This window comes from Protomyctophum bolini (assembly GCF_963924005.1).
Source record: "Protomyctophum bolini genome assembly, chromosome: 23".
Taxonomy (NCBI): Eukaryota; Metazoa; Chordata; class Actinopteri; order Myctophiformes; family Myctophidae; genus Protomyctophum; species Protomyctophum bolini.
This window is the reverse complement of record NC_137884.1, coordinates 23,768,517-23,793,112: the sequence shown is the minus strand read 5'-3', so window position 1 is coordinate 23,793,112 and position 24,596 is coordinate 23,768,517. Positions and strand designations below refer to the sequence as shown.

Genomic DNA, 24,596 nt, shown 5'->3' with positions numbered 1-24,596 from the left:
TCAGTCAGTCAGTCCCCACAACCTTCCGAACCGCTCCCAGGGCAGTCAGTCAGTCGGTCGGTCGGTCGGTCAGACAGTCTCCTGAACCCATGAGCAGGGCAGCAGCTTGACATGCTGGGGGTTCTGTGACAACCACCCCCTCCCCCAGTGTTTTATTCAACTTGAGAGACCATAGAGAATCTCTCACTGTCCCGGTCAGCCCATAGAGGAGGAGGAGGACCCTTGGAATGGTCCTCATTTTGGCACCTCCTCTGACCATGAGGTCACCCAGGTCAGTTGGGGGGGGGGGGGGTGTCATGGGGTCAGACGTAGATGCCCTCTGGGTTGAGGCCGGAGGAGGCGGGGTTCTGAAGGGTTCGAAGGTCACTGGGTAAGAGGCGGGAGGAGCCGAGTCTTTTCAAGGAACCAGCGTCGATTTCTGGAAGAAAAAGAGCGACGAAGAAATGATGGGTATGATCAATGTGGATTAGAATCACAATCAGAAGCATCACTATTGTCACATCACAGTTTTAACCCATTTAGGACTGACACCAGATTCTACTTAATGTCTTCTAAATCATGTTTCCGGTTTCTATATCAGTGGTTTTCAGAATATCTCATGTCAAGGACCCCAAAGATTATATATATTTGGCCACCGAACCCCATCTGAAAATATTGTGTTTCAAGGGACCCTCCAGAAGCAAACTTGCGAGTTAAAACGTTCGCTCTGAAAATGTGTGCCACATTTTCACGATTTTTCCAAAATAGCAGAAAAGCTCATTGCTATCTGCTATTTTTCAACAGCTAAACCATAACATAATGCTTAAAACACCAAAAGGGGTTCCCGCCCCAAAATGGGTTAACAAGTAAAAAAGGGGGTGAAATGTGTTCCCATCGTGCTATTTTTCCAAGAAAAAAAAAGAGAGGGTTTAGGAGCTCAAGGCAAGAAAGAAAAAAATCTACACACAAACAGCACACTCTTATCTTATTCACAATACAAATAAGGGGTTTCCAGATATTTACAAGCTTGTTTCACAAACGGCACAACCGTAGGGTCTTCTCTTATCCTACAGCCGTACAACCAAGGAGTTATAAGGTTTGTATGCATAGCAGCTGCTGTGTACTGTACTGTAGTCGTTGATAACAGTCATTCAGTAGAAGTAGACTTCTATGTCAGTGATTTTCAACCCCTTGGTCCTTTATTTATTCTGCATTTGAGCCAAACGCCACCATTTGATGACATTTAGCCTCAGACCCAAAACCTTTGTTATCGTTGGATAAGATGTTGTCCACAATTCCATCCATGCTGCATTGATGTTGGTACCATTAGGAGGGATCAAAATAACCATTCTTCTACATTCTATAACTGCGTAGACTTCTTGTAACTATGCAGTAGTGCAGATGTATAATTAATTAACAATAATAATTGAACTCCTGAGTGCGTAACGTGAAACCAAATGGACCCGTTTAAAAGGGTCCATTTGGTTTCATTTTACCCTCTCAGGAGTTGAAGATCTATATAAAGGCTCCATTTTGTTATAAACTCTCCATTATTTAGCATGGGGACCATCTGGAACCCCCATCAAGGGCCCACTGGTGGTCCCCAGGACCACTGGTTGAAAACCACTGTACAGAATAAGATATTATAACGCACAAGTCGCACGTCCTCCGGTGTTGGTGCTGAGCCAAACTGTTATACTAACAGATCATAAACAAAAGCATCAGGTCGAAACGTTGTACTGTACGTCCTGCCTGCTGTGTTCGTGAATAAATGTACCTGGAGCATTACAAAGTGAGTTGCGAGCCCTTGCTTTTGTTTATGAAAACCACTGTACTACATCAACTAGTTGTAAAAAAAAAAACCAAAACTAAATAGTACACAACACCTACTAGCTAGCCTTTACAAGATCAAACGATGTTCCGAGTATGCCCACAAGATGGCACTGCATCCACATTTATTATATCCTTTCGGCACTTTCCAATATTTCACACAACAAAGTGTCACCAATGTGCAATATTTACAGATAGCAATGGTGTCTTTTCACACAGTAACTACGAGGACAAACATGTTCAAACACACGTGACTCTTCAGTTTCATGAAACACAGGAAATTATGTTGTAATCTAAAGTTGAAGACAAGGCGGCGATCCAGAGGTCTTCATCAGGGCAAGTATAATACTTTCGCTGATGATGAAGACTCCTCTGTGAGTCCAAACATGTTGGGGTTTTAACTTTTGTAATAAAGTACCGTGATTTTATATCCACCCTGATGGATAGATTTGATTTTGCCCACAATTAATGTCAAGGTTCATCTTCTTTTTATATATATATTTTTTATCCCACGATTTTGTAACCCATTTTTCACCCCTGTGTCAATTATCTAATGTGATCCTGGGCTCTACACACCCTCCACCAACCTAGTCCCCATATATGGGCGACAAGGGGAGAGCAACAGACTTGAACTCATGCTTCCTTCATGCCTGAGTGTCCAAGTTGCTCCTTTACACCTGACAGGGGGGAGTTTCCCTGGTTGGACGTAGCGCGTGGAAGGAACACGCTATTCCAACCAGTTCCTTTCCCCTATATCGGGCGCCCTGGCTGGCCAGGGGGAGGCAGTTTAGAGACCAGGATTACTGCATGTTTTTTGTGAGGGTACCTACCCCTAGGGGACACGGGGAGAATATGCAAACTCCACACATACAGAAAGGCCCTTTCACCAACCCCGCCTCGGGTATGGGCACTGATGACACAGAGGAGAGGACACGCCGCCAGCGCCCACAGTGTCCCCAGCGGGAATCGCTGGGGACCTTCTAGCTGTGAGGCGACAGCACTACTAATCATCTTTAACTTTGGCCTGTTCCCTGTTTTGCCCCATGTTTGTGACAATTATGTTTTCAATTTCATCCCACCCTATACTTTTTTACGTTTTAAACATTATGTTATAATTTAGCTATTGAAAAATAGCAGATCTACAAGCTCATAGCTCAGAGCTTGTAGGTCTGCTATTTTTGAAAAATCGTGAAAATGTGGCACAAATCTTTGAATATATATTTCAGAGCGAACATTTTAAACTAAAATATTGGCTTCTGGGGGGGGGGGGGGGTCTCTGGAACTACATATTTTGAGATGGGGGTCCGTGGCCCAATAGAGATAATTCTGGGGGTCCTTGACATGAAAAAGGTTGAGCCCCACTGACAGAAACATGGGTTTTTCAGAAAAAGGTTAGGATTTAGAAGACATGTCTTTAACCCATTCTGAACGGGAACCCATTTCGGTGTTAGCATCATGTCATGTTTTAGCTATTGAAAAACAGCAGATCTACAAGCTCGTAGCGCGCCACCGAGTGGCGCGCTACGAGCTTGTAGGTCTGCTATTTTTGAAAAATGGAAGAACGACTGACATTTTTTTAAATCTGATCTCAGGTCAGAATGGGTTCATCAGACCAGTGTGTGTCCAGTGGAAACCTCGTATGAATCTGATCTCAGGTCAGAATGGGTTAATCGACTTCAGTGCAAAATGGGTTAATGCCATCCTGTTCATATTTCACGGCCCTATATCATCATTTATAAGATACATCTCTGCCGACATCCTGTCTCTATTATGCTCACTGTATTTCCCCACCAGCAAGTTATAACTCGTAAAAATGTAGCCATGTTTTGGATTTTAGCCTACATGTATTCAGCCTTGGCAATTTGATAGCAGCTCCTGGAAGGTGTAAAAAAAAACACAACCAACACACTATCAGGAGACAGCTGTAGATTCTTGGGGGTTTTCTTTTTAGGGAAAGAGAGTTTTATCATCAGGTCACGATGACCACAGCCTTCACGCCTGAAGCTCCCTCAATGTGCTGGACTAATGAGAGGGTGCGGACTGCGGACCCCCAGGTAGGATATCCCAGAGCCATCTAATAGAAGAGTTAAGATATAGAGGGGGCAGAAACAGAGCTGTTCATGCAGCCCTGAACCGAGACAAGCTGCAGTTGGAAATACATTGTTTTCAACGAGGGCGGCGCAAACAAGAGCTATTTTAAGCATGTGTGCAACATGACAACGGTTTTAAAGTATTGTACAGTAAAAACTAAAGTCTCTTTAAATGTTTATGTTGTACTATTACTACAAAACAATTTAAAATAAAGGGATTTAAGATCATTAAAGCTGGGCTGTTGCCGCCTGGGTACAATGCATTTCTGCCTATACTTCCAGTCCAGGACTTGGCCCAGCCGGTTGTCCCCACGCTCAATGCGTAGTCTGTGTAGGAGAGCCGCCATTGGACTGAAGCCCCATGTGTAACTCTGTCTATATCTAAGGCTCTGGGCTATCCAATGTTGAAGCTGCCACTACCTACTGGCAAAAAATGTAATTAAATAAAAAAATATAAAAATATAAAACCAAAAAGAAAATTCTCCTCATATGGATTAAATTAGAACCCATTTCTCATGTTAAGGTCCGACTAGGTCTATCACGATTACATGATGACGATTCATTGTCAGGCAAATAATTGCAATTCAATTGTGTTTGTTTGTGGCATTGAACACCGGAACATAATTATGTCTCGTAATCAAAATAATGCACGGATAGGGCAGATATGACAAATACCGGTATACGAAATATACAAAGAAATTGCTGACATATTCATTATTTTTTTTATACCTAAAAAAAAAAACGAATTTCCTGTTTAATGTTGGTGTGTGTTACCATTATTGTTGTCCTCCGGGTAGGGCTGGGCGGGCAGCACGGTGACCTTGGTTCCGGTCTGCTGTATGAACTGCTGCAGGTTCACCTGCCTCAGTTCTTTAGTGAGCTGCTCCAGCTCCTGTTCCTTCTCCTGAACAAAACAATGGAAAGTATTATTTAAAAAAAACTAATTCAATTCAAGTCATTTTGAAATGAAATGGGATTAACTGCTGACAGCTGTCTATTCGTGTCCCTCAATTCAATGTTTTAATTTGAACGTGGATGGTTAAGTGAGTGAGTGAGTGAGTGAGTGAGTGAACGCTTTTGGACGAACAAGGGTTCCGCCTGACAATGACGAGATTATAGGATATATTATGGGTACGGACGTCTCTCTGGCCCGTTCGATCAAACAACGGTAACGTTTAAAAATGTTGTGTGCGAGTTCTGGACATTAGAAATTAGCCATATTCACCAGCCATCCCGTCACGCAGCCAGGTGGAATGGTTTCACTGAAACTGTTGATTTTGGCAGCAAAATTTGAGTAAATCTACAGTTGATTTATTCGGCTAAAATGTATTTTGGCAGTCCTTTGATGGCGCCATAATGCCTGATTTAATTTACATGTGGTTACTTGCTGAAAATAGCAGATCTACAAAGCTCACAATACGGCACAGCACGACACGTTGTGTGAGCTTGTAGATCTACTATTTAATTTTCAGAGCACAACACTCTTAGTTCTAACCGGATCTCTTCTCCACTAGTCCCTCTCCAACATTTTAGTCTAGTTTTTATTTGTTGACGGAATTATTGTCAGTATATTTATAGTTTTAGTCATCATAGCTTATAGCTTTTATTTCAATTTTCATCAGTGGAAAGAAAAGGTAGTCGAACATTTTTTTTGGTCATAGTTTTAGTTGACGGAATCAACAGTGACTGAACACTGAACTCTTTTTTGGGTTGGTTATGCAACAACTCCCAGGCCAGGGGGAAGGATGATGTCCTCACTCAGGCCCCTCAGTAATCAGCTGAAGAATGCAGTGAACCCCTCCCAACGCACGCACGCACGCACGCACAGTCCACCGGAGCCAGCCAGTGCACAGCACTGCGTGGACCAGTAGGATTAAGTCTCTCTCCTCCACACAGAATCTCTCTCGGACTGACCCCATTCTCTGTGGCTTCATCATTATTCCACCGGAGAGAGCCTCTCTCCAAACAAACACTGCTTTCCAAAAATACTGCTATAGTTAAAGTTTGGTTTCAAGGAGAAATCCATATCAAAACACACGTACCCATGAATCAGCCTATAATAATACCGTCCCAACAAACATGTTGGCCTTGAATAGTTTGATAGATTCTCTATCTATTTCCCCCATCCCTCCCACAGTAACATGCAGCTAGAATGGTAGAAAGCTAGTTCAGTTGTCTTCATTCTAATGCGGGTATTTTAGTAGCTCCAAACTCTATACCATTAATGGTCTATTAATAGTGTCCTGGTACTCACACACCCTCGGGCTACCGGTCACTCAGAACCCAGGGCCGGACCTTCATTTTCAGGGCCCGTTGAGAACTCAACTGGGTTAATAACCCATTTTGACAGTTTTATGAAAAACGCTATGTTTCTGTATCATTTTCTTGTCAAGGAGCCCCAGAATGATATGTACAGTAATTGGCCGCCGAATCCCATCTAAAAATATGTTAGAAGCAAAGATATGAGTTAAAAACTAAATAAATAGCAGACCTGCCGCACTATGAGCTAAAGTATAGCAATGCTTGAAACACCAAAAGGGGTTCCCTCCCAAAATGGGTCAATGGGCCCTATACCTGTAGTCTCTTGTTGTACTGGCCCAGGGACCGGTCCAGGACCCTACAGCTGTTCTCCAGACGGGCTGTGTGCTGGTTCTGGACCTCCAGCTCTGCCCGGACCTTCCCCAGTTTGACCCTCAGCTGAAAACACAGGAGAGGAGAGAGGCCAGGTCGGACTTGGACTAGTAGCCAAACAACTATTCCACAATATCCGAATGCTATAGAGTCTGGAACTACACCTCCTGAATGCTATATAGAGTCTGGAACTACACCTCCTGAATGTTATATAGAGTCTGGAACTACACCTCCTGAATGTTATATAGAGTCTGGAACTACACCTCCTGAATGTTATATAGAGTCTGGAACTACACCTCCCAAATGCTATAGTCTGGAACTACACCTCCTGAATGCTATAGTCTGGAACTACACCTCTTGAATGCTATAGTCAGGAACTACACCTCTTGAATGCTATAGTCTGGAACTACACATCTTGAATGCTATAGTCTGGAACTACACCTCCCAAATGCTAGAGTCTGGAACTACACCTCCTGAATGCTATATACAGTAGAGTCTGGAACTACACCTCCCGAAATCCCATTATTTCGTTTGCAATTTCCGTTCGTAAAATATCTTTAGAGCCTATTTTTTTGTTTCCATTTCTGCTAAGCAGCAAGCTTATATGCTTAGATGATATCTATTTATATTAGGGCAACTTTGCGCTACTGTAAAGACAAAACAGAAGTGGGGAGGAGGCTTCACTTCCGCTTTATATTTTACTCGTGATCAGAGCTTCTGTTGCTCCAGACTGTATGACGGAAGCATATTTATTTTACTCATGATCAGAGCTTCCGTTGCTCCAGACTGTATGACGGAAGCATATTTATTTTACTCATGATCAGAGCTTCCATTGCTCCAGAGTCCAGACTGTATGACGGAAGCATTTGAAAATTGCGAGAGGCAACAGTCTAGCCACGCGAGACTTGGACGGGACTTTTTATAATGGAAATGGAAAATGGTGCATTTATATATCGCCTTTATCCAAGCGCTTTACAGAGATTGTGCATTACATTCACCCATTCACACACACATTCATACACTGATGGCAGCGGAAACCATGCAAGGCACCAACCAGCACATCAGGAGAAATTAGGGGTTCAGTGTCTTGCTCAAGGACACTTCGACAGTAACTCTGGGGGAGCCCTAACCTGACTCTGCCAGATGAGGGCGGTATTGGGGAAACATATTCCCCAACACAACACTCATCTGGGATCTCTGACGGAGTTGAGCTGAGTCAGATCTGCTTCGTACCGAACCAATCAGCGTGAGCTAAAGGCGGGATATGTGCAAAAGCGGATGTGACGGTATATAGACACGTCAATATGATTGGTTGTGTTTGCACGCCCACACGGTGATAGACAAGACGGTCCCATCCAATCATCTACCAAGTATCTTGAAAAAAAGGAACAGCCCCGTCATCGAATTTGCTTCCGCGATCCCAGATCCCAATAAGCTGTGAAACAAATTTGTGTAGCAAGCTTTTTGGATCTGGCAGCGTCAGGTTAGGGGAGCCCGGGTTTGAACTGGCAACCTTGTGGTTACCATCCAGGCACTCTACCCCTGAACCACCGTCATGGTAGTGTGAAAGTCCAAAGGTTCTTAATGAATTCTTGAACAGTAAATTATGCTCATTATGCCAAACCTTCTCAGATGGGGTCCGCCACCAAAAACGTTTGTGAAGCACTGTATTAAATGGTGCCACTGAACCTCCTCCTCATTGGGCTGTTCGTAAACACACTGTACTACATACCTCCTCCTCATTGGCCTGCTGATTGAGCTCCGCCTCCTGCTGCAGCCGTTCCTGCTCTAGCCCCACCTCCATGTTCTACAGAGCGGAACAAGAAAAAAAATGTTAAGATTAGTATATAGCTAATTAATTAGTACAGTCCACACGCACACACACACACACACGCACACACACACACACACCTGTATCCTGGCCAGGTAGTCGAGCAGGCGAGCGTCGCAGTCCCGGACGCGGCCCTGCAGCTCGCCCAGCTGATCCCTCAGCTGCCTCTCGCTCTCCTGCTCGATGTGGAGCTCGTTCGCCCAGAACTCCTCCTCCTGCAGCTCCTGCTCGTTCCTCCTGGCCTGCTGCTCCGCCTGCAGCACCTCCTCCTCCAGGCTGGAGGCCTGCATGTGGTTCCTCCTGGCCTGCAGCACCTCCTCCTCCAGGCTGGAGGCCTGCAGGTGGTTCCTCCTGGCCTGCAGCACCTCCTCCTCCAGGCTGGAGGCCTGCTGGTGGCGGTGGACGATGAGGTCATACATGGCGCTGTCATCCATCTGGACCACAGAGTAATGAAAGGATAGAGACTGAACCGGTGCGACAGTTCTGGAGATTATAGGCTTATAGAGTAACGTCTTGCAGAAAACAGACTTGAAAGGTTCACTTCTGTGGTCTCTAACATTACACCTATAGCTACTGTACATATTTAAGCATGAAAAGTCAATGTATAACAATCTGTGGGGTCAATTTGTGGAATGGTCTGGCTGTAGAACTCAAACAAAGCACCAACATTGTACAATTTAAGAGGATGTACAAAAATGACTTACTTAACTATTACCGAGTGGAGGATGAGGCAAGTTGATTGTCTCGGGCTATACTTGATTTCTTAATTATTGTTCTTACATACACATGGACACATGTACGTGTGTACAGTATGTATGTATGGATGCAGTTGCACTTGGATTATATGTTTATTGCAATTACTTATTGGTGAATGTTTAAGATGGGGGTAGGAGTAAATAAGTTTTGACTTCTTCCTACTCCTTTTTGAACTTCAGGTGCAAGACCAATGATCACATTGTTATAATTTTGCTTATTTCATTCAAAAAAGAAATATACATGCATTGTGGTTGTATATATATATTGTTTTTTTTTCTTCTTATTTGACTGTTTTACCTGAAGGTTTCAAAATAAAGATAATCAAATCAAATCAAAGCATTTATTTATGTCGATTTCAGCTCCGACACTTATTTCAGACATGCTCTAATAATAATGTGAAGACTGAAGAGTCTGCCTGTGCTGTTAACTCATTTTGGAAAAAAAAAAAAAATCTCCTCTGGTAAGTTTGTGCGATGGCAGGCTCTCAGTCAAATCCGGTCACCTATTTGACTACAACTATACAGAGCAGATGTGATGTGATGTGATCCGGTTGGTCGGTAATAATATGTCGCCAAAACGTCGTCCAATAAAACACTGACCTCATCGTCGGGCGTGACGGTGACCTCGTCCCAGTCGCGCAGCTCGGACTCGCAGAGCGCCAGGCGGCTCTCCAGCGCCTGCAGCTTGTCTTTCTGCAGCAGCACCAGCCGGCCCAGCTCCCGGGACGGGCTGCCCGGCGCCGAGCTGGTCCCCGTTGTTCCTCCTCCTCCACGGCTGTAGAGGGCGCCGCTGGAGCTCAGCAGCCTGCTCAGGTTCAGGTTGACCGCTCCGCCACGCTGCTGCTGCTGCTGCTGCTGCTGCTGCTGCTTGGCTGCTGGGGGACAGGAAATGGTTTAGGTGGTTGTTATTTATATTAGCGCTTTCATCCAAAGGCGCTTTACGTAGATCTGTGTGCATTACAATTTACAATTTCAATTTAGGCATTTAGCAGACGCTCTTAATCCAGAGCGACTTACATTAAGCATTACATTCACCCATTCACCCATTCACACACACACACACACACACACACATACCTTCACTGTCCCGGCTCCTCCCGAATATGTCCCTCAGTCCCTTGGCCCCGCCGCTGAACGTCAGCGACTTGCGCTTGGGCTCTCCGCGCCGCTTGAGCGACGAGCGCTCACCGCCACCGCCGACGGTGGTGGTGGCGAGCGCCGAGGGGCGGAGCTTGGCGAGGGGCGGGAGGCTCTGGCGGTAGAAGCCTCGCTCCGGCGGTATGCCGCCGCCGTGGCCGCGGCCGCCGCTGCTCCTCCGGGCCTGCAGGGGGCCGTCAGAGCCGGGCCGCTCGCTGAGCGACGGGCCGGTGCGCTGCAGCACCAGCTGCACGTCGCTGGCGTACGCGCCCCACTTGTTGAGCGACACCACGGGGTTCTCGTGGGGCGCCAGGTGGCGCTCCGTCCCGCGCCACTGCTCCATCAGCGTGTAGCGGCCCGTGCGCCCTGATGGGGACGACAAAGGGGGAGGGGGGGGATTAGATTATAGGAACGCACCGATAATTAATGTTACTTGTGTTGCACTTTTCATGCTACATGGTTAATGAAATAAAAACATAATCAAATCGGGCGGCGGTGGCTCAGGGGTAGAGTGGCTGGATGGTGACCTCAGGGTTGCCAGTTCAAACCCTGTGGGCTCCCCCAGAGGTAGTGTCGAAGTGCAAATTGCCCCAAACCCCAAATTGCTCTTGATGTGGTGGTTTTGGTGCCTTGCATGGTTTCTGCCGCCATTGGTGTATGAATGTGTGTGTGAATGGGTGAATGTAATGCACAATCTATGTAAAGTGCCTTGGATAAATGCACCATTTACCATTTATAGAAGGTTAAAAACAGGGTGTTATCAAAATAAATCAAGTGCAAAACAACAACAGTTCAACACGAAAAAAGCCTCCCGAAACAGGAACATTTTCAGGCCGGTTTTAAAAGATTCAATATTCTTGTGGCACTCTCAGGTCCATGGGGAGGCTGTTCCATAGGCGTGGTGCTGCCCAGCACAAGGCCCGGTCCCCCATGGTGCGCAGATTGGTGTCAGGAACCTGGAGCAGGAATTTGTTTGCAGGATCTGAGGGTGTGGGCGGGTGGGGAGGTTGTTTTTTGGAGGGTTGATTAGTTTCTGTAGGTAGGGAGAGGCTGTGTGGAGAATATAAATGCAGGTTCATATTCATTATTTTCTTTTTATCCTCACTAAGGTATGTTGTTTGCTGATTATACCACAGTGTGTCTTTGTTTGAACTCTGTGTCTCTGGTCATCATCAGAGCATCGCCCCTCTGAGGGACGGGGAGACTCCCTGAACCTCCCAAGGCCAACGACCAGTGTTGTTTTTGGCAGCAAATTTCGATTTTAGTTTGACTGAAACTTCATTTAGTTTAAGTCACATTTTAGTCACCTGGAAATGTCTTAGTGTTAGTCTAGTTTTAGTCGACTAAATGTCATAAGATTTTAGTCGACTAAATCTACAGGTGATTTAGTCGACTAAAATGTGTTTTGGTGGGCCTTGATGCTGTCGTAATGAGTGTTTTTACACTTGCTGAAAATAGCCGATCTAAAAGCTCACAACGCGTCGCGACGCGTTGTGAGCTTGTAGATCAACTATTTTCAGCATGCAACCAAGAGTAAAATGACTTATAGTGGATCTCTTGTCCACTAGTCCCTTCCTAACATTTTAGTCTAGTTTTTATTTGTCGACGAAGTTGTCAGTATATTTGGTCTTAGTTTTAGTCATCAATAGCTTAGTTTTCATTTAGTTTCCATTCGTTTTTGTCAGTGGAAAAAGGTAGTCGACGAACATTTTTCGTCTTAGTTTCAGTCGACGAAAACAACACTGCCAACGACAGGCACCTTTGCTACGATCAGAGCATGGCTTTAACGAGGTTTTAACGAGCCAAATGTACTGTTGCTGTCCTGTTTTTCCCCCAAATATGCCGAGGTTATGGACACACCCTTTCTCAAGATGCCCTTTCATATACAGTATACCAGACAAAGTGCATCTTTTCCCCATGTTACCCTGACCAGTCAATCTGAACGGTCGCGGTCTCATCATTTGTACTGTACACATCTTATATTGGAATAAATCTGCCATCAGACCAGATCACTTTATTTAATTTATTTTATTATATCATCGTATAGAATACTACTTCCAAACAAGGCGTGTCCGTTTATGCAGTTGTATGTGATCAGCAGGACCTTGTAGTCGATCCTGGCCCGTAGCACAGGCTAAACTACGTTTTTTTTTTTTAATATATATCCTAAAAGAAATAACAGGGTCTTATTATAACCGGAGACTATTTGACATTCAATGTTCTTTTTCCACAAACGAGTCATGGAAAATGGGGGTCGGCTTATAATCAGAGTGGTCTTATATTGGGGACAATACGGTCATTTAGATGTATATAATTTAGCATTTTATTAGATTTTTACTGTAACTGCCTCGACAGGTGCATTAATGACGTTGTGTTTCTTCCTGTTTGCTAGAGTGGACGTCCATTTTTTTACAACTCTCCCATGACTGCAGCTGTATGAAGACATAATGTCCTCACATTACATCACAGCTGTCCCTTCCCCCTTTCAGAACGACGAATAGGCCCAGGAAATGAATCCCAATGCATTTTTCCCCATAGGCTTTTCTTAAAGTATTTATTTAAAGACGGTTACGCCGCGGACAAAGCCAACTCGGATCATGATCATGACAATGAACACAATGTTTTGGGCCGATTTATAAGGAGAAAAACAAAACAAATAGTGTTGTCTCCTGCCTTTATTTTCCTCTTTCTAATGATTTGATCGGCCCAAAATATCGTGTTCATTGTCATGATTTGTCACGATCCGAGTTGGCTTTTTCCGCGGCGTAACCGTCTTTAAATAACTACTTTAAGAAAAGTCTAAGGGAAAAAATGCATTGGGATTAATTTCCTGGGCCCACTCGTCGTTCTGAAAAGGGGGTGGGACTGCGACGCTCTACGTATATGCACACTGTACCAAGAAGAATGATACGATGTCCTCACATTACATTACAGCTGTATAATGCACTCTGTACCAAGAAGAATGATACAATGTGCTCAATGCAGGGGACATTACCGATATGTGCACACTGTACCGGCGAGAAGAGTGACACAATGTCTTCAATGCAGGAACTTTACACTTTACACAGGCACGACAAAAACACAAAGCATCAGGGGGTGAGTGAAAGTTCAATGCTTCACTCTTTGTGTGGGCTCACACGCACGTGCGTGCGTGCGTGCGTGTGTGTGTGTTGTGTGTGTGTGTGTGTGTGTGTGTGTGTGTGTGTGTGTGTGTGTGTGTGTGTGTGTGTGTGTGTGTGTGTGTGTGTGTGTGTGTGTGTGTGTGTGTGTGTGTGTGTGTGTGTGTGTGTGTGTGTGTGTGTGTGTGTGTGTGTGTGTGTGTGTGTGTGTGTGTGTGTGTGTGTGTGTGTGTGTGTGTGTGTGTGTGTGCCAGACCCACATGTGCGCCCGAGGTATAAAGCCATTAGCTCTCCTTCTTATAGCGAAATGGATGCACTCTGTGTGCGTGTGTGTGTGTGTGCGCGCATGTACATATGAAGCCGTTTTCCGTGTTACATGTGTGTCTGTACACATGTAGATAAGAGTTAAACACCCCCCCCCACCCCCTCCCTTCCTCAGACCTTTAAGACCCCTCATAAAAGGAACACATTCATCACATCACACACACACACAGCCGAGGAGAGGAGGAGGGAGGGAGGCTGCATGGGAAGCCATTCCACTACAAAGCAGGGCCAGAAGCCTCCACGGGACAAAAGCCTCTGGACCGCACACAAAGGATGCTGAATGCCATGATAAGTTCTACTGCAGCACCGCACTGAGCAGAGTGTAGGGAGGGGGAAATACACATGCTTTTTAACCCGTTTCGGGCAGGAACCCCCTTTTGGTGTTTTATTTATAGCATTATGTTATACTTTAGCTATTGAAAAATAGCAGATCTATACAAGCTCGTAGCGCTATACGAGATTGTAGGTCTGCTATTTATTTATTTTTCTTAATCGTGAAAATGTGCCTCAAATCTTTGAAAATATATTGGGTTTGTTACAGAGTGAACATTTCAACTCAAGTCTTTGCTTCTGCAGGGGTCCTTGACATGAAATATTGAGCACCACTGATACAGAAACATGAGGTTTTTTTCAGAAAACTGTCAGGATTTAGAAGACTTTTTTTTTTTAATGTCGACGTCAGGCCTAAATAGGTTAACTCTCAAAGAAATCTCTGTACTCCTACTACTCCTCCTCCTCCTCCTCCTCCTACTACTACGGGAACAATGGCTCTCAGCGCGTCGTCACAGAAAACCCCTCTGGCGTGCAGGCAACGGGACGCTGTCGTAGTAGTAGTAGTATATCCGTGCCAGGGTTGTTCTCGCCTGGATTCGGCCTGCCCTGGATTCGTTCCCCCGGGGTCCATTTAGGACAGGACTCATGGCTCTCAATTCCGTGTGCAACATTAGACAGAGATTCATGTCAGTTCAGTCGGATAACTCCACGATAGTTTTGTGAATTAATTTACTTTTACTGCGTGGCCCCCTTGCATGTGCCCCCCCAGAAAATGAGCGGAACTCACCACGGGACTCGGGGCAATCAATTAATACAGTTGCAACCACTATATTATTGGCAAGTATTTCATACAGCTTAAGTTAAAAAAAAAGTCTGAACTATCCCTTTAAAAGGTGGATTCAGTGATATTTTTCGGTTAAAGGTATATTCAGTGATTTCACTTAATTCAAATATCACTTATTTTTTTGTTTTGTTGTGATAATCCTCTCTACTATAGAGTGTGCTGACCATATAAGGAGTTCCTCCCTGTCCCCAGTTAACCCCTGGGGGTCAAAAAACCTTAGGTTTCGTTTTTGGCTCTCTATCCTGATTGGATGAAAGGCTTAGGTCCCAGCCAAAAACGAAACCTAAGGTTTTTTGAGTGAAATCACTGAATATACCTTTAAAACAAAAGTTTGTTAAAAAGTAAAACCACCATATTCTGATAGTAATCAGTAAATCGGAGCGTTCGTTCAGTAACAGAGGTCTCCCTGTCTCTCTTCAATAAGCAGAAAATGAATTCACCAACTCTCAGCTTGAACCCACGTAAAGTAAATCAGAGTTTAAAAAAAAGAGTCAGTGCAATGAGTTACACATTTAATTCACTGACATAATTATCTTCCATTGTTCAGTGTGAAAGCAAGGTCGGCGAGGTGACATTTAATCATAACATTACTGGTTTGTCATTTGTTTATTTTAATGCAACTATTTTTTTGCATAGTGGATTTGTTATGACTGGCAGGTATAGTGCGAGAGTTTAGCCAGCCATATTTATATAAAAAAAACACAAAAACAAAGGAAAAGCAATCATGTTCTTGTAAATGTAGTTCTATTTAACAGGCAGGAAGAATGAGCTACTGTGCATCGTTGTTCACTGCATATCAGCTAAAGCCACCTATACTATACTTTACTAAAACAGAGAAGGCAACCAAATCAGATCCATGAAGTGCAATTACTGACATATTTTATATCGTAATTCTCTGCAAATATAGTCAGTTAATCTCAGCCTATATACACAATCAGTGCCGGAAGTGCATCAAAATAGGAGCTCCGGGGTGCCAGAGTTGTCTGATCGCTTTTACTCTGAAAGCCATGAACCGGAAACACTTTCTTAAAAAAGTTGACTTTACAAAGTGACCTCACAATCCCCGATCATCTTAATTTATTTATATACGCTCCAAAAAGCGTTCATATTTTGCGGGAGAGACGGATGAGGAGCAGAAATGAAGCGTCAGCATATCGATCCTTTCAACACCACGGAGAGCGCCCCTGGATTAGGAGATACGAGACATTCTTTCCGCCGCGCTAACATGGGAGTCAATGACAAGCTAATAATTGCACAGAGCGTTAGCATACGGCAAGAGAAAAGCGAAATGCCAAAAAAGAAAATAGGAAAAATTCTGAATATTCTTATCTCGCCCCGTATCTTTGAGGGTGCGCTAGGACAGCCACACACGTCGAAGGCACCTCTCGGTTCCAATCCTTATGATGTTTAGGCGCGTCCTATATGAACTGAACCGGTTAAGACGGGACCTCGCCCTTATCCGTCTCGTTGACGGCAGACTGCTGTGCGAGCAGTGGTCTTTGGCATGGGGGGGGGTCAGGGGTCAGATCAACATGGAATTAATTCTGCACTGGCCATTATAAGGAGCGTGTCTTCGGTGTACAGGGTTTGATGAGGTCAGATCAACATATGGAATGTCAGAACAGGTCAGCTACAAATATGGAGATCTAAGGGTGGCAGCGGGGGACATTCTCTTTAGTGTACAGGGTTTGATGAGGGCCCTGCAGGAAAGGCCACTTTAGACAGTCCTTGGACTACATGTTGTCTCAGTAAGACAGCCCTCCCCCTATCCACAAGGACTAGCAGTGCACCAAAGTATTATGGGAATTGTAGTCCAGGAAGGAAGTGAGCCCATGCAGTGTCCATGACATCATGGAGCCCATGGACACCTCTAAATATACTGAAATATCTAAAAACACAAATTTCCCACATAAAACCCCCCGGGAAAGTGTTTCTTGTCTCCCAAATACCATCAAAATAAGATCTGGTTGCAAAAGGGGTGAAGTGCTCTTTAACCACTTTTAAGTTAACGATTATTTTAAACTTTAGCTGTTGAAAAATAGCAGATATACAAGCTCATATACGAGCTTGTGGATCGTGAAAATGTCTGCAAGTCTTTGAATATATATATATATATAACGTTTTAACTCAAATCTTTGCTTCTGAGGGATATCAACATTACTTTGAGATTGGTGTCTTACTGGATAAATATTCTGGGGGTCCTTGACATGAGAATGTTTGAGAACCACTGACATAGAAAAACACAGGGTTTTTCAGAAAACTGTCAGGATTTAGAAGAGATTTGTAGAATCTGGTCTCAATTTTTTTAAACCAAAGAGAAAAAGGATCAGCTCCCATGAGTGACAGTCAATTCGCTTCACTAATTTTCACCGCGATTGCTCGCTGAACCAGTCACAGCCGCCAAGTCTGCTATTAACCCATTCTGAACGGGAACCCATTTTGGTGTTAGCATCATGTTATGCTTTAGCTATTGAAAAATAGCAGATCTACAAGCTTGTAGGTCTGCTATTTTTGAAAAATCGACTGACATTTTTAGAATCTGATCTCAGGTCAGAATGGGTTCATCAGACCAGTGTGTGTCCAGTGGAAACCTCGTATGAATCTGATCTCAGGTCAGAATGGATTAAAGTAAGACTCATCTCATTTTTTTACACACAAGCCCATTTATGATGCTCCAAATCTCGCCTGGTGCCGAAGAGTCACTTCTCATTTTACTGCAATCTATCATCTCACACACTGCCGCCCAGATGCAGTCAGTCTGTCTGACAATGCCGCCGACTGCAAATTGAGTGAATTTAGCTTCACTGCGGTCCACGTGTTTAACGAAACAAGGTCCACGTGTTTAAGGAAACAAGACGATATTCTTGTTATCCTCCAGAGAAATGATGGAAGGCAGGATGCCAAACCATTTTGGATCGCAGGCGGATGACGTCAAAACGTTTGCGTGGCACAACCCAATTCTCACATTCCCCAACCCCCAATTTACGGTTTAATTATTATGTTAAATAATTATTATTATTATGTTGTGGGCTGTATTTTGCGTGTCTTAAGTACCAGGTCTTATTCCCTAACTTGAGTAAACTAAAGACCTGGAGGCGTGATCAATGCCATTTGGCTATTCTGAGTGGCCAAAGAGCATTGATCATGACGCCTCCAGGTCTTTAGTTTACTCAAGTTAGGGAATAAGACCTGGTACTTAACTCATCGAATGCGCAAAGCGTTTTTAAACGTTTTATTATAGCCAAGCGCAAGAAGCGCATAACGTTTTTATACGTTTTATGGTCCAAAAAACGTTTTTTTATTGATTACTATGGTTCAACTATATTTGCGCCCGGACAACTCATAATGTAACACCGATCGGCTCTAAAAAGAGTTAAAACCCCCCCCTGCTGAAAAGAGGTGTTGGTCTGAGAAGCGTCTGGCACCGCCTATTGGTTGGTCTATGCGAGGACGTACGACGTATTGGAGACGGCCGTCCGGCATAGACCAACGCAGATGTCAGGGGATCTAAAATGGATGGGACAATGCTCTTGTTTGTGTGAATACACTCGATTCCCCCTCCCCTCCTGTTTCTACATGGTTTCTCCCGAGGGAGAATGGTGGGGGGGGGGGTCTCTTCCTCTTGGATCGCATTGGCAGTTCCCCCCCACTCCCGAGTCCCCACTGCTTTCAACTGCAAGGCTTGCACTCACTCTCATTCTCGGAACAAGATACAACGCGATTTGCTCTCTGCCCGTATATAAACCTGCAACGATCGGCATTTGATTTCATAACGTAACGTTTGCCAATAACATGTGGAGTTAGTCATGGACAGATTGCACATCATTATCGAGGGCCCGCCATGATACGTTGGTCGCTGATCGCAAGCCGTACTGCTGCTGCTGTTGCTTTGCTCGCATCCATCATAAGGCATCCATCCATCCACCCCCCTTTCTCGTTACAACAGGCTATTATAAACTCACCGTCGAGCAGCCTGCCCTGCACCTAATGTGATAAAATGAACGGCAGGACAAAATCGGATCGATTATTATCTGTCTATCAGCAACATACGGGTGTTTGTCTTGCAACGACAGGTGGTGCTTTCTCGTTTTTTTTCTTCCAAATACGTTGACGTGCTGCTTCTGCTGCCGCATCCATCTCGTTGAGTCGTTGTTTTTCTTGTTTTTTTTCCCAAACATGTCCAGACACAATCCGATCCAGTCTCGCGTCTCACCTTATAGATACGCGAGACTGGATCGATGAGGTTAGTGGTATGTCTGGACATGTTTGGAGCGGCACACGACAATCGACAATAATGTTGATTATGCAAGATCATTTCCTCAAAGCCTAGTTGCCCCCCCCCCCCCCCGTTACTGCGATTGTTTGTAGCTCGAATCACAGAATGAGTTCAATGAGCGTAGGGAGAGGGTACATATGGGGCTACGATTGAAGAAAGTTTCCAAGTCCGTTTTATGATCAGATAATGTGCATCAAGACTCTCTGCTTTCATAAGAAAAAAACTAATACTGTAATTGCGAATGCAATGAGCACTTACTATGAGACCTAGCAGATCACGTCTGTCTGTCTGTCTGTCTGTGTGTGTGTGTGTGTGTGTGTGTGTGTCTGTCTGTCCCGCTTACTGTATATGTGGACCTGGCCCTTTTGTGCCCATATATGGAGCTGAGTGATTTGTGAGTCATGGTGACATGAGTGTGATGGCGTGGTCCTGCTTTGGGGACTCCTTATATGGTTATGGCTGAGTCATGGTGACATGAGTGTGATGGCGTCTTTTGTGACCATATATGGAGCTGGCGTGGTCCAAGCACTAACTATGACACCCTGCAGATCATGTCTGTAATTTATTCTAATTGTTATTGCAATTTACGATCTGCGTTCGCCTTCCGCGTTCGCGCGTCTTACTCGTAATAATAAAAATCACACCCCTGTGAAGTGAGCAGTGCAATGTTGTGAAGTGAGCAGTGCAACATTGCACTGCTCACTTCACTGGGGTGTGATTTCTATTATTATTACAGTATTAGTATTTTTCTTATGAAAGCAGAGAGTATTCTGTTTCATACGGTATATAGTATGTACATGTCGCTATAGGCCTTATTTTGTGAATATTTAGTTGTTAGGTCCATGCTCTCTAAAATTATCTTTTTCAGAGAACTTTAGAGATGGCATGGGCCTGAATAACTATTATTCACAAAATAAGGCCTATAGCGACATGTACATACTATATACCGTATGAAACAGTCGACTCTCTGCTTTCATAAGAAAAATACTAATACTGTAATAATAATAAAAATCACACCCCTGTGAAGTGAGCAGTGCAATTGCACTGCTCACTTCACAGGGGTGTGATTTTTCTGGGTGGTATTTTTCTTATGAAAGCAGAGAGTCTACTGTTTCATACGGTATATAGTATGTACATGTCGCTATAGGCCTTATTTTGTGAATAATAGTTCTTCGGGTCCATGCCTTCTCTAAAGTTCTCTGGTGGGCGCAAGCTGCATTCAATAGCCAATTAGTGACAAACTGTATATGTGTACAATGTGTACTGTTTTCCTCCTAAAAGTAGACATTCAGGGCTTTCATTCGGTATATGGTTTGTATAGGATATTATTTGTGCTCAATTTTATATCGGTCTTTTGAACTAAAAAAACTGAACTGAAATGTCTGTCAACTTCAGGCCTCCATATCTCTGTTGTTTTTTTTCACAAGCAGCGTGCAGGCAAAAGCAGGTGTTAGAAAAAGGTCAATATCTCCAGAATGGAAGATGGTAGAATCATAATTTTTTTTTTAAATTGAAGTGGACAAGTTGGGCTTTCTTTTTATTTATGCGATTGTGATTCTCGCTATAAGAGGCCCCTCGCTGTGGGCCCCCCAAAAAGTTCAAAAAGCCCATGTTAAGCCTTCAGCACCAGTAAGCCAGGGTCCGCTAGAACCTGTAGCAGTCTATGTGTTAAGACACGCAAAATACAGCCCTAAATGTTGAAAATGAGTGGTATTCCCCTTTAACCCATTTAGGCCTGACATAAAAATTAAAAAGGTCTTCTAAATCATGACAGTTTTCTGAAATACAGTACCTATGTTTCTATATCAGTGGGGCTCAATATTTCATGTCAAGAACCTCAAAAATTATCTGTATTTGTCCGCCGACCCCCATCTGAAAATATGTTGTTCCAGGGACCCCCCCCCAGAAGCATATAATGCAAGATATGAGTTAAAAACGTTCGCTCTGAAAGAATATATATATATTGAAAGATTTGCACCACATTTTCACGGTTAAAAAAAAAGCTCGATCTGCAATTTTTCAATAGCTAAAGTATAATACTTAAAATACCAAAAGGGTACTTCCCACCCAAAATGGGTTAAAGATGCAATACAAAAAAATAATAATAATAATAATAATGTCACAGTGATGCAGATATCTAATCGTGAAGGCCTCACAGAGAGAAGGTCACAATGTTCTCACTAGTCTCACGTGATAAAAAAGGTTAAAGAAATATCTAAACATCACATGACCTATTAGACAGAATGACGGCGCCAAAGGTTCTAATGCTAATCAGCAGTGATGTAAATTTACTTGAGTACTGTACAGCTTTGAGGTATTTGTACTCGTGTATTACCAATATACTTTCACTTCTACTCCACTACATCTCGGATCGAAATAAATATTGCACTTTTACTCCACTACATGTATTTGAAAACTTTAGTTAGTTAACCTATTCACTGGATGAATAAAATGATTATTTAGCCTGCCATCGAATGAATTAAGCCTATGATCTACTCACAACGTACACCACATTGAGACACTTGTAGATCGTCTATTTCCAAGTTCCAACAGATGATACCGGCGGAGAAAGAAGGCGATTTATGACATGCCCAAAATCAGGACCCTATAGTTACTCATCTAAAGTCCTTGGCCTGTTAAATCAACGTTCCGACATTATAGTGCATTGTGTTGACGTTGGGAATGTGGGATTGATTTTCGGTTGGCACATACCGCTGCTGGCTCAACCACTTGTTACACACTCACCTAATAATGACATCATGGGTTTACAATTTGACCTCATGAACCTGTACTGTGTCATAATTATGTCACCTCATTCAACTCTCTTCCCTATTCTCTACACTCCGTAATGCCTTCAACCTTAGAATGGGGTTTTATCAAGTTTTTGGGTGTATTATTTATTATATACACATTTTCAACGGTGTAAGAGGGTCTTTGATTAGCCCCGTTTAGTAGCTCAGAGAAGAGGTCCCGCCTGGAGCTCTCCCAGCAGAGGTAGAGCAGCTTTTCGCAAAATTGTATACAAAACGTAAAAAGGTAGCTGTGATCGACCATTACAAAAGCACACTGTAAATATTTTAGTCAGGAAATGTCACTCGTGTGCAAACTAAGCGCACACAGTCAGAACAGAACCCCCAACCGAGTGATTGATACAAGACCACATGTTCAAAAATTCATGGGTGACTCATTCTCTCTTGCTCCTCTGTGTTATCTCGTTATTTTTGGGAGGATCTACGAGAGTACCAGCTTTTAAAGTGTACAGTTTGATCTTTCCCCCGTAAGCCTGCCGCGTGCTCCAAACCAACAAGAACATTGTCGCTTCGCCTTATTTGGCATGTCAATATAAGAACCAAATGACGTCTTAAGCAACGTTCGACAGTTCTTAGACTTCTTCCAACAATAGAGGGTCGCAGTCCCGCCCCCTCGAGAGACCCAGAAAATAAATCCCCGTTCATTTTCCTAATACACTTTTCAGAAAGTATTTATTTAAAGACGTTTACGCCGTGGACAAAGGCAACTCTTGTCGTGACAAATCATGACAATAAACACAATGTTTTGGACCAAACAAAGAATTAGAAAGTAGATTGGAAAAAACATCTTGGTCCAAAATATTGTGTTTGTTGTCATGATTTGTCACGGCTCGAGCTGGCTTCGTACGACGCTTAAAAAGATATTTAAATAAATACTTTTTGAAATGTCTATGGGAAAATAGACATTTCACTCTCATACTATTCCATTCGGCCGATGGCCAGAGCGATGACCACTTCCTGGCATGTGACTCAACTCACCGATGGCCTGGGCCAGAGCGATGACCACTTCCTGGCATGTGGTGAACTCGGTGACTCCACAGACGATGCGTTGAACGCCGTCCACCCACACTTTCAGCTCCATGATGGCCTCATTCCTCCACACCACACGGGGGCGCTATAACTGAACTCTCCTGGACATCCTATAGGAAAGAAGAAGAAGAATAGGGAAATGAGAGTTAGGGCCGTCACCGTTTTTTTAAATGGACGGTTAATTGTCACACAACTAATTGCGATGAATAATATAATTGCGTTGACGTTGAACACGCTGTCGCTGGAACATATTAACATAATTAATACAATTATATTTCTGTTTTGGCTTTTAGGCTTTGAAGCAGACTTGTTTTCGTCGACTAAAACTAAGTCGACTTCTTTAAACTTTTAAACTTCTTTTAAATATAGAGACAAACAGACTGTGCAAGGGTCATATGCGGACAACTTAAACCTACTAATATCAAACTGATAATTCCATCGGTTTTTTAAATGCTTTGCAGCCTCAATTCAATACGAGCCTTTACTCACTACAATGATTTTCTGGACGATAAAAGCAGGAGCTACATCTTTTAAATTGAACTTTAATTCAATACATCACCGGGGTAGATAAGGTGTACGATATGATGCGACAGAACAATCCTCTCTCTCTCCAGAGAGCGCTGTGGTGGAATTATCCATCGTTTCTCCCTGTACTGTACTGTACTGTACTGTACTGTACTGTACTGTACTGTGCTGAGCTGAGCTGGCACATTCCCTCTGTGTGGAGGAATGATGTCGCTACGCCGCACGCCAGATGGGGCAATTATATCAATCGTTACGTCGTTATCAATCATCGTGCGATCTTCGCCCCGCACTACGAGCGGTGTCAGGTGTTTTGGAAGAGCAGTGGTGGGAAACGTACTCAAATGTTTGTTACTTAAGTAAAATAATCAATATACTGCAATGTAGGACTACTCCGTTACAAGTGAAAGTCCAGGAATAAAAATGTACCCGAGTAAAAGTACAAAAGTATTGGTATTAAAATGTACTTAACCCATTCTGGGCGGGAACCCCTTTTGGTGTTTTAAAGCAGATCTACAAGCTCATAGCGCGGCACCCAGGCCCGGAACTTCATCCTTTTAGGGGCAAGACCACTTGGCCTTTAGTGTGGTCAACTTTTTGAGGGCACAAAGGCCGAGTGCCATCAATTAAAACAATACATTTAAGTCCCCGGTCATCATTATTTTAGCTTAAAGGATGATTAATTTATTTTTATTTCAAGGTCGAACATTGGTTCAGAACAGTGCTTCTTAAATACATAATCACAGCTTTAAATAACAAAATATAAGTAGCTGCTGTAAAATATTGTGAACATGTCTGTAACATGAAAGTCCTAATAGAATGGCCTAGGACCCTGTCACCCTAGGCTAATTCATATACATTTAATTTGGGGGTCAGTGAAATTAAAATGGCTGGGGATGACTGGGTTAAACTTTAACTCACAGTTAATTCACAGAAAATACAATGACAGCCTTCTACATGAACTGAAGTGACTACAGTAACTTGAGAATGACTGAAGACATGATGATGTTTACTGTGATCAGGGTAAGCTCACATTTCATACCACAGACACCACGTAGTGAAAACTCGATTTTGAATCTTTCATAACGGGAATCGCGATTCTATTTCTGACACCCCTAATAGCCACATTGACAACGTTTGTAATAA

The 24,596-nt window shown here is 43.5% G+C and overlaps 1 protein-coding gene across 6 annotated transcripts in view; it reads right to left on the bottom strand.

Annotated features, from left to right (window-relative positions):
* Window positions 1-295: 295 nt before the first annotated feature.
* The window catches only part of LOC308311174 (ras association domain-containing protein 8-like), a 47,060-nt gene continuing 22,759 nt past the window's right edge, over window positions 296-24,596 (bottom strand). The window contains exons 2-10 of one of the 6 annotated variants that reach the window (XM_080757764.1): window positions 22,878-23,038; window positions 10,194-10,619; window positions 9,717-9,991; window positions 8,676-8,795; window positions 8,442-8,624; window positions 8,263-8,337; window positions 6,474-6,596; window positions 4,674-4,803; window positions 296-418 (exon numbers count right to left, since the gene is read on the bottom strand). In XM_080757764.1, the coding sequence (XP_080613890.1) occupies window positions 303-418; window positions 4,674-4,803; window positions 6,474-6,596; window positions 8,263-8,337; window positions 8,442-8,624; window positions 8,676-8,795; window positions 9,717-9,991; window positions 10,194-10,619; window positions 22,878-22,980 (1,551 nt within the window). In that variant the 5' untranslated portion in view covers window positions 22,981-23,038 and the 3' untranslated portion in view covers window positions 296-302. Of the gene's footprint in view, window positions 419-4,673; window positions 4,804-6,473; window positions 6,597-8,262; window positions 8,338-8,441; window positions 8,796-9,716; window positions 9,992-10,185; window positions 10,620-22,877; window positions 23,039-24,596 lie in introns of all 6 variants that reach the window. The other 5 variants (XM_080757761.1, XM_080757762.1, XM_080757763.1 and 2 more) reach the window with 5 other exon arrangements.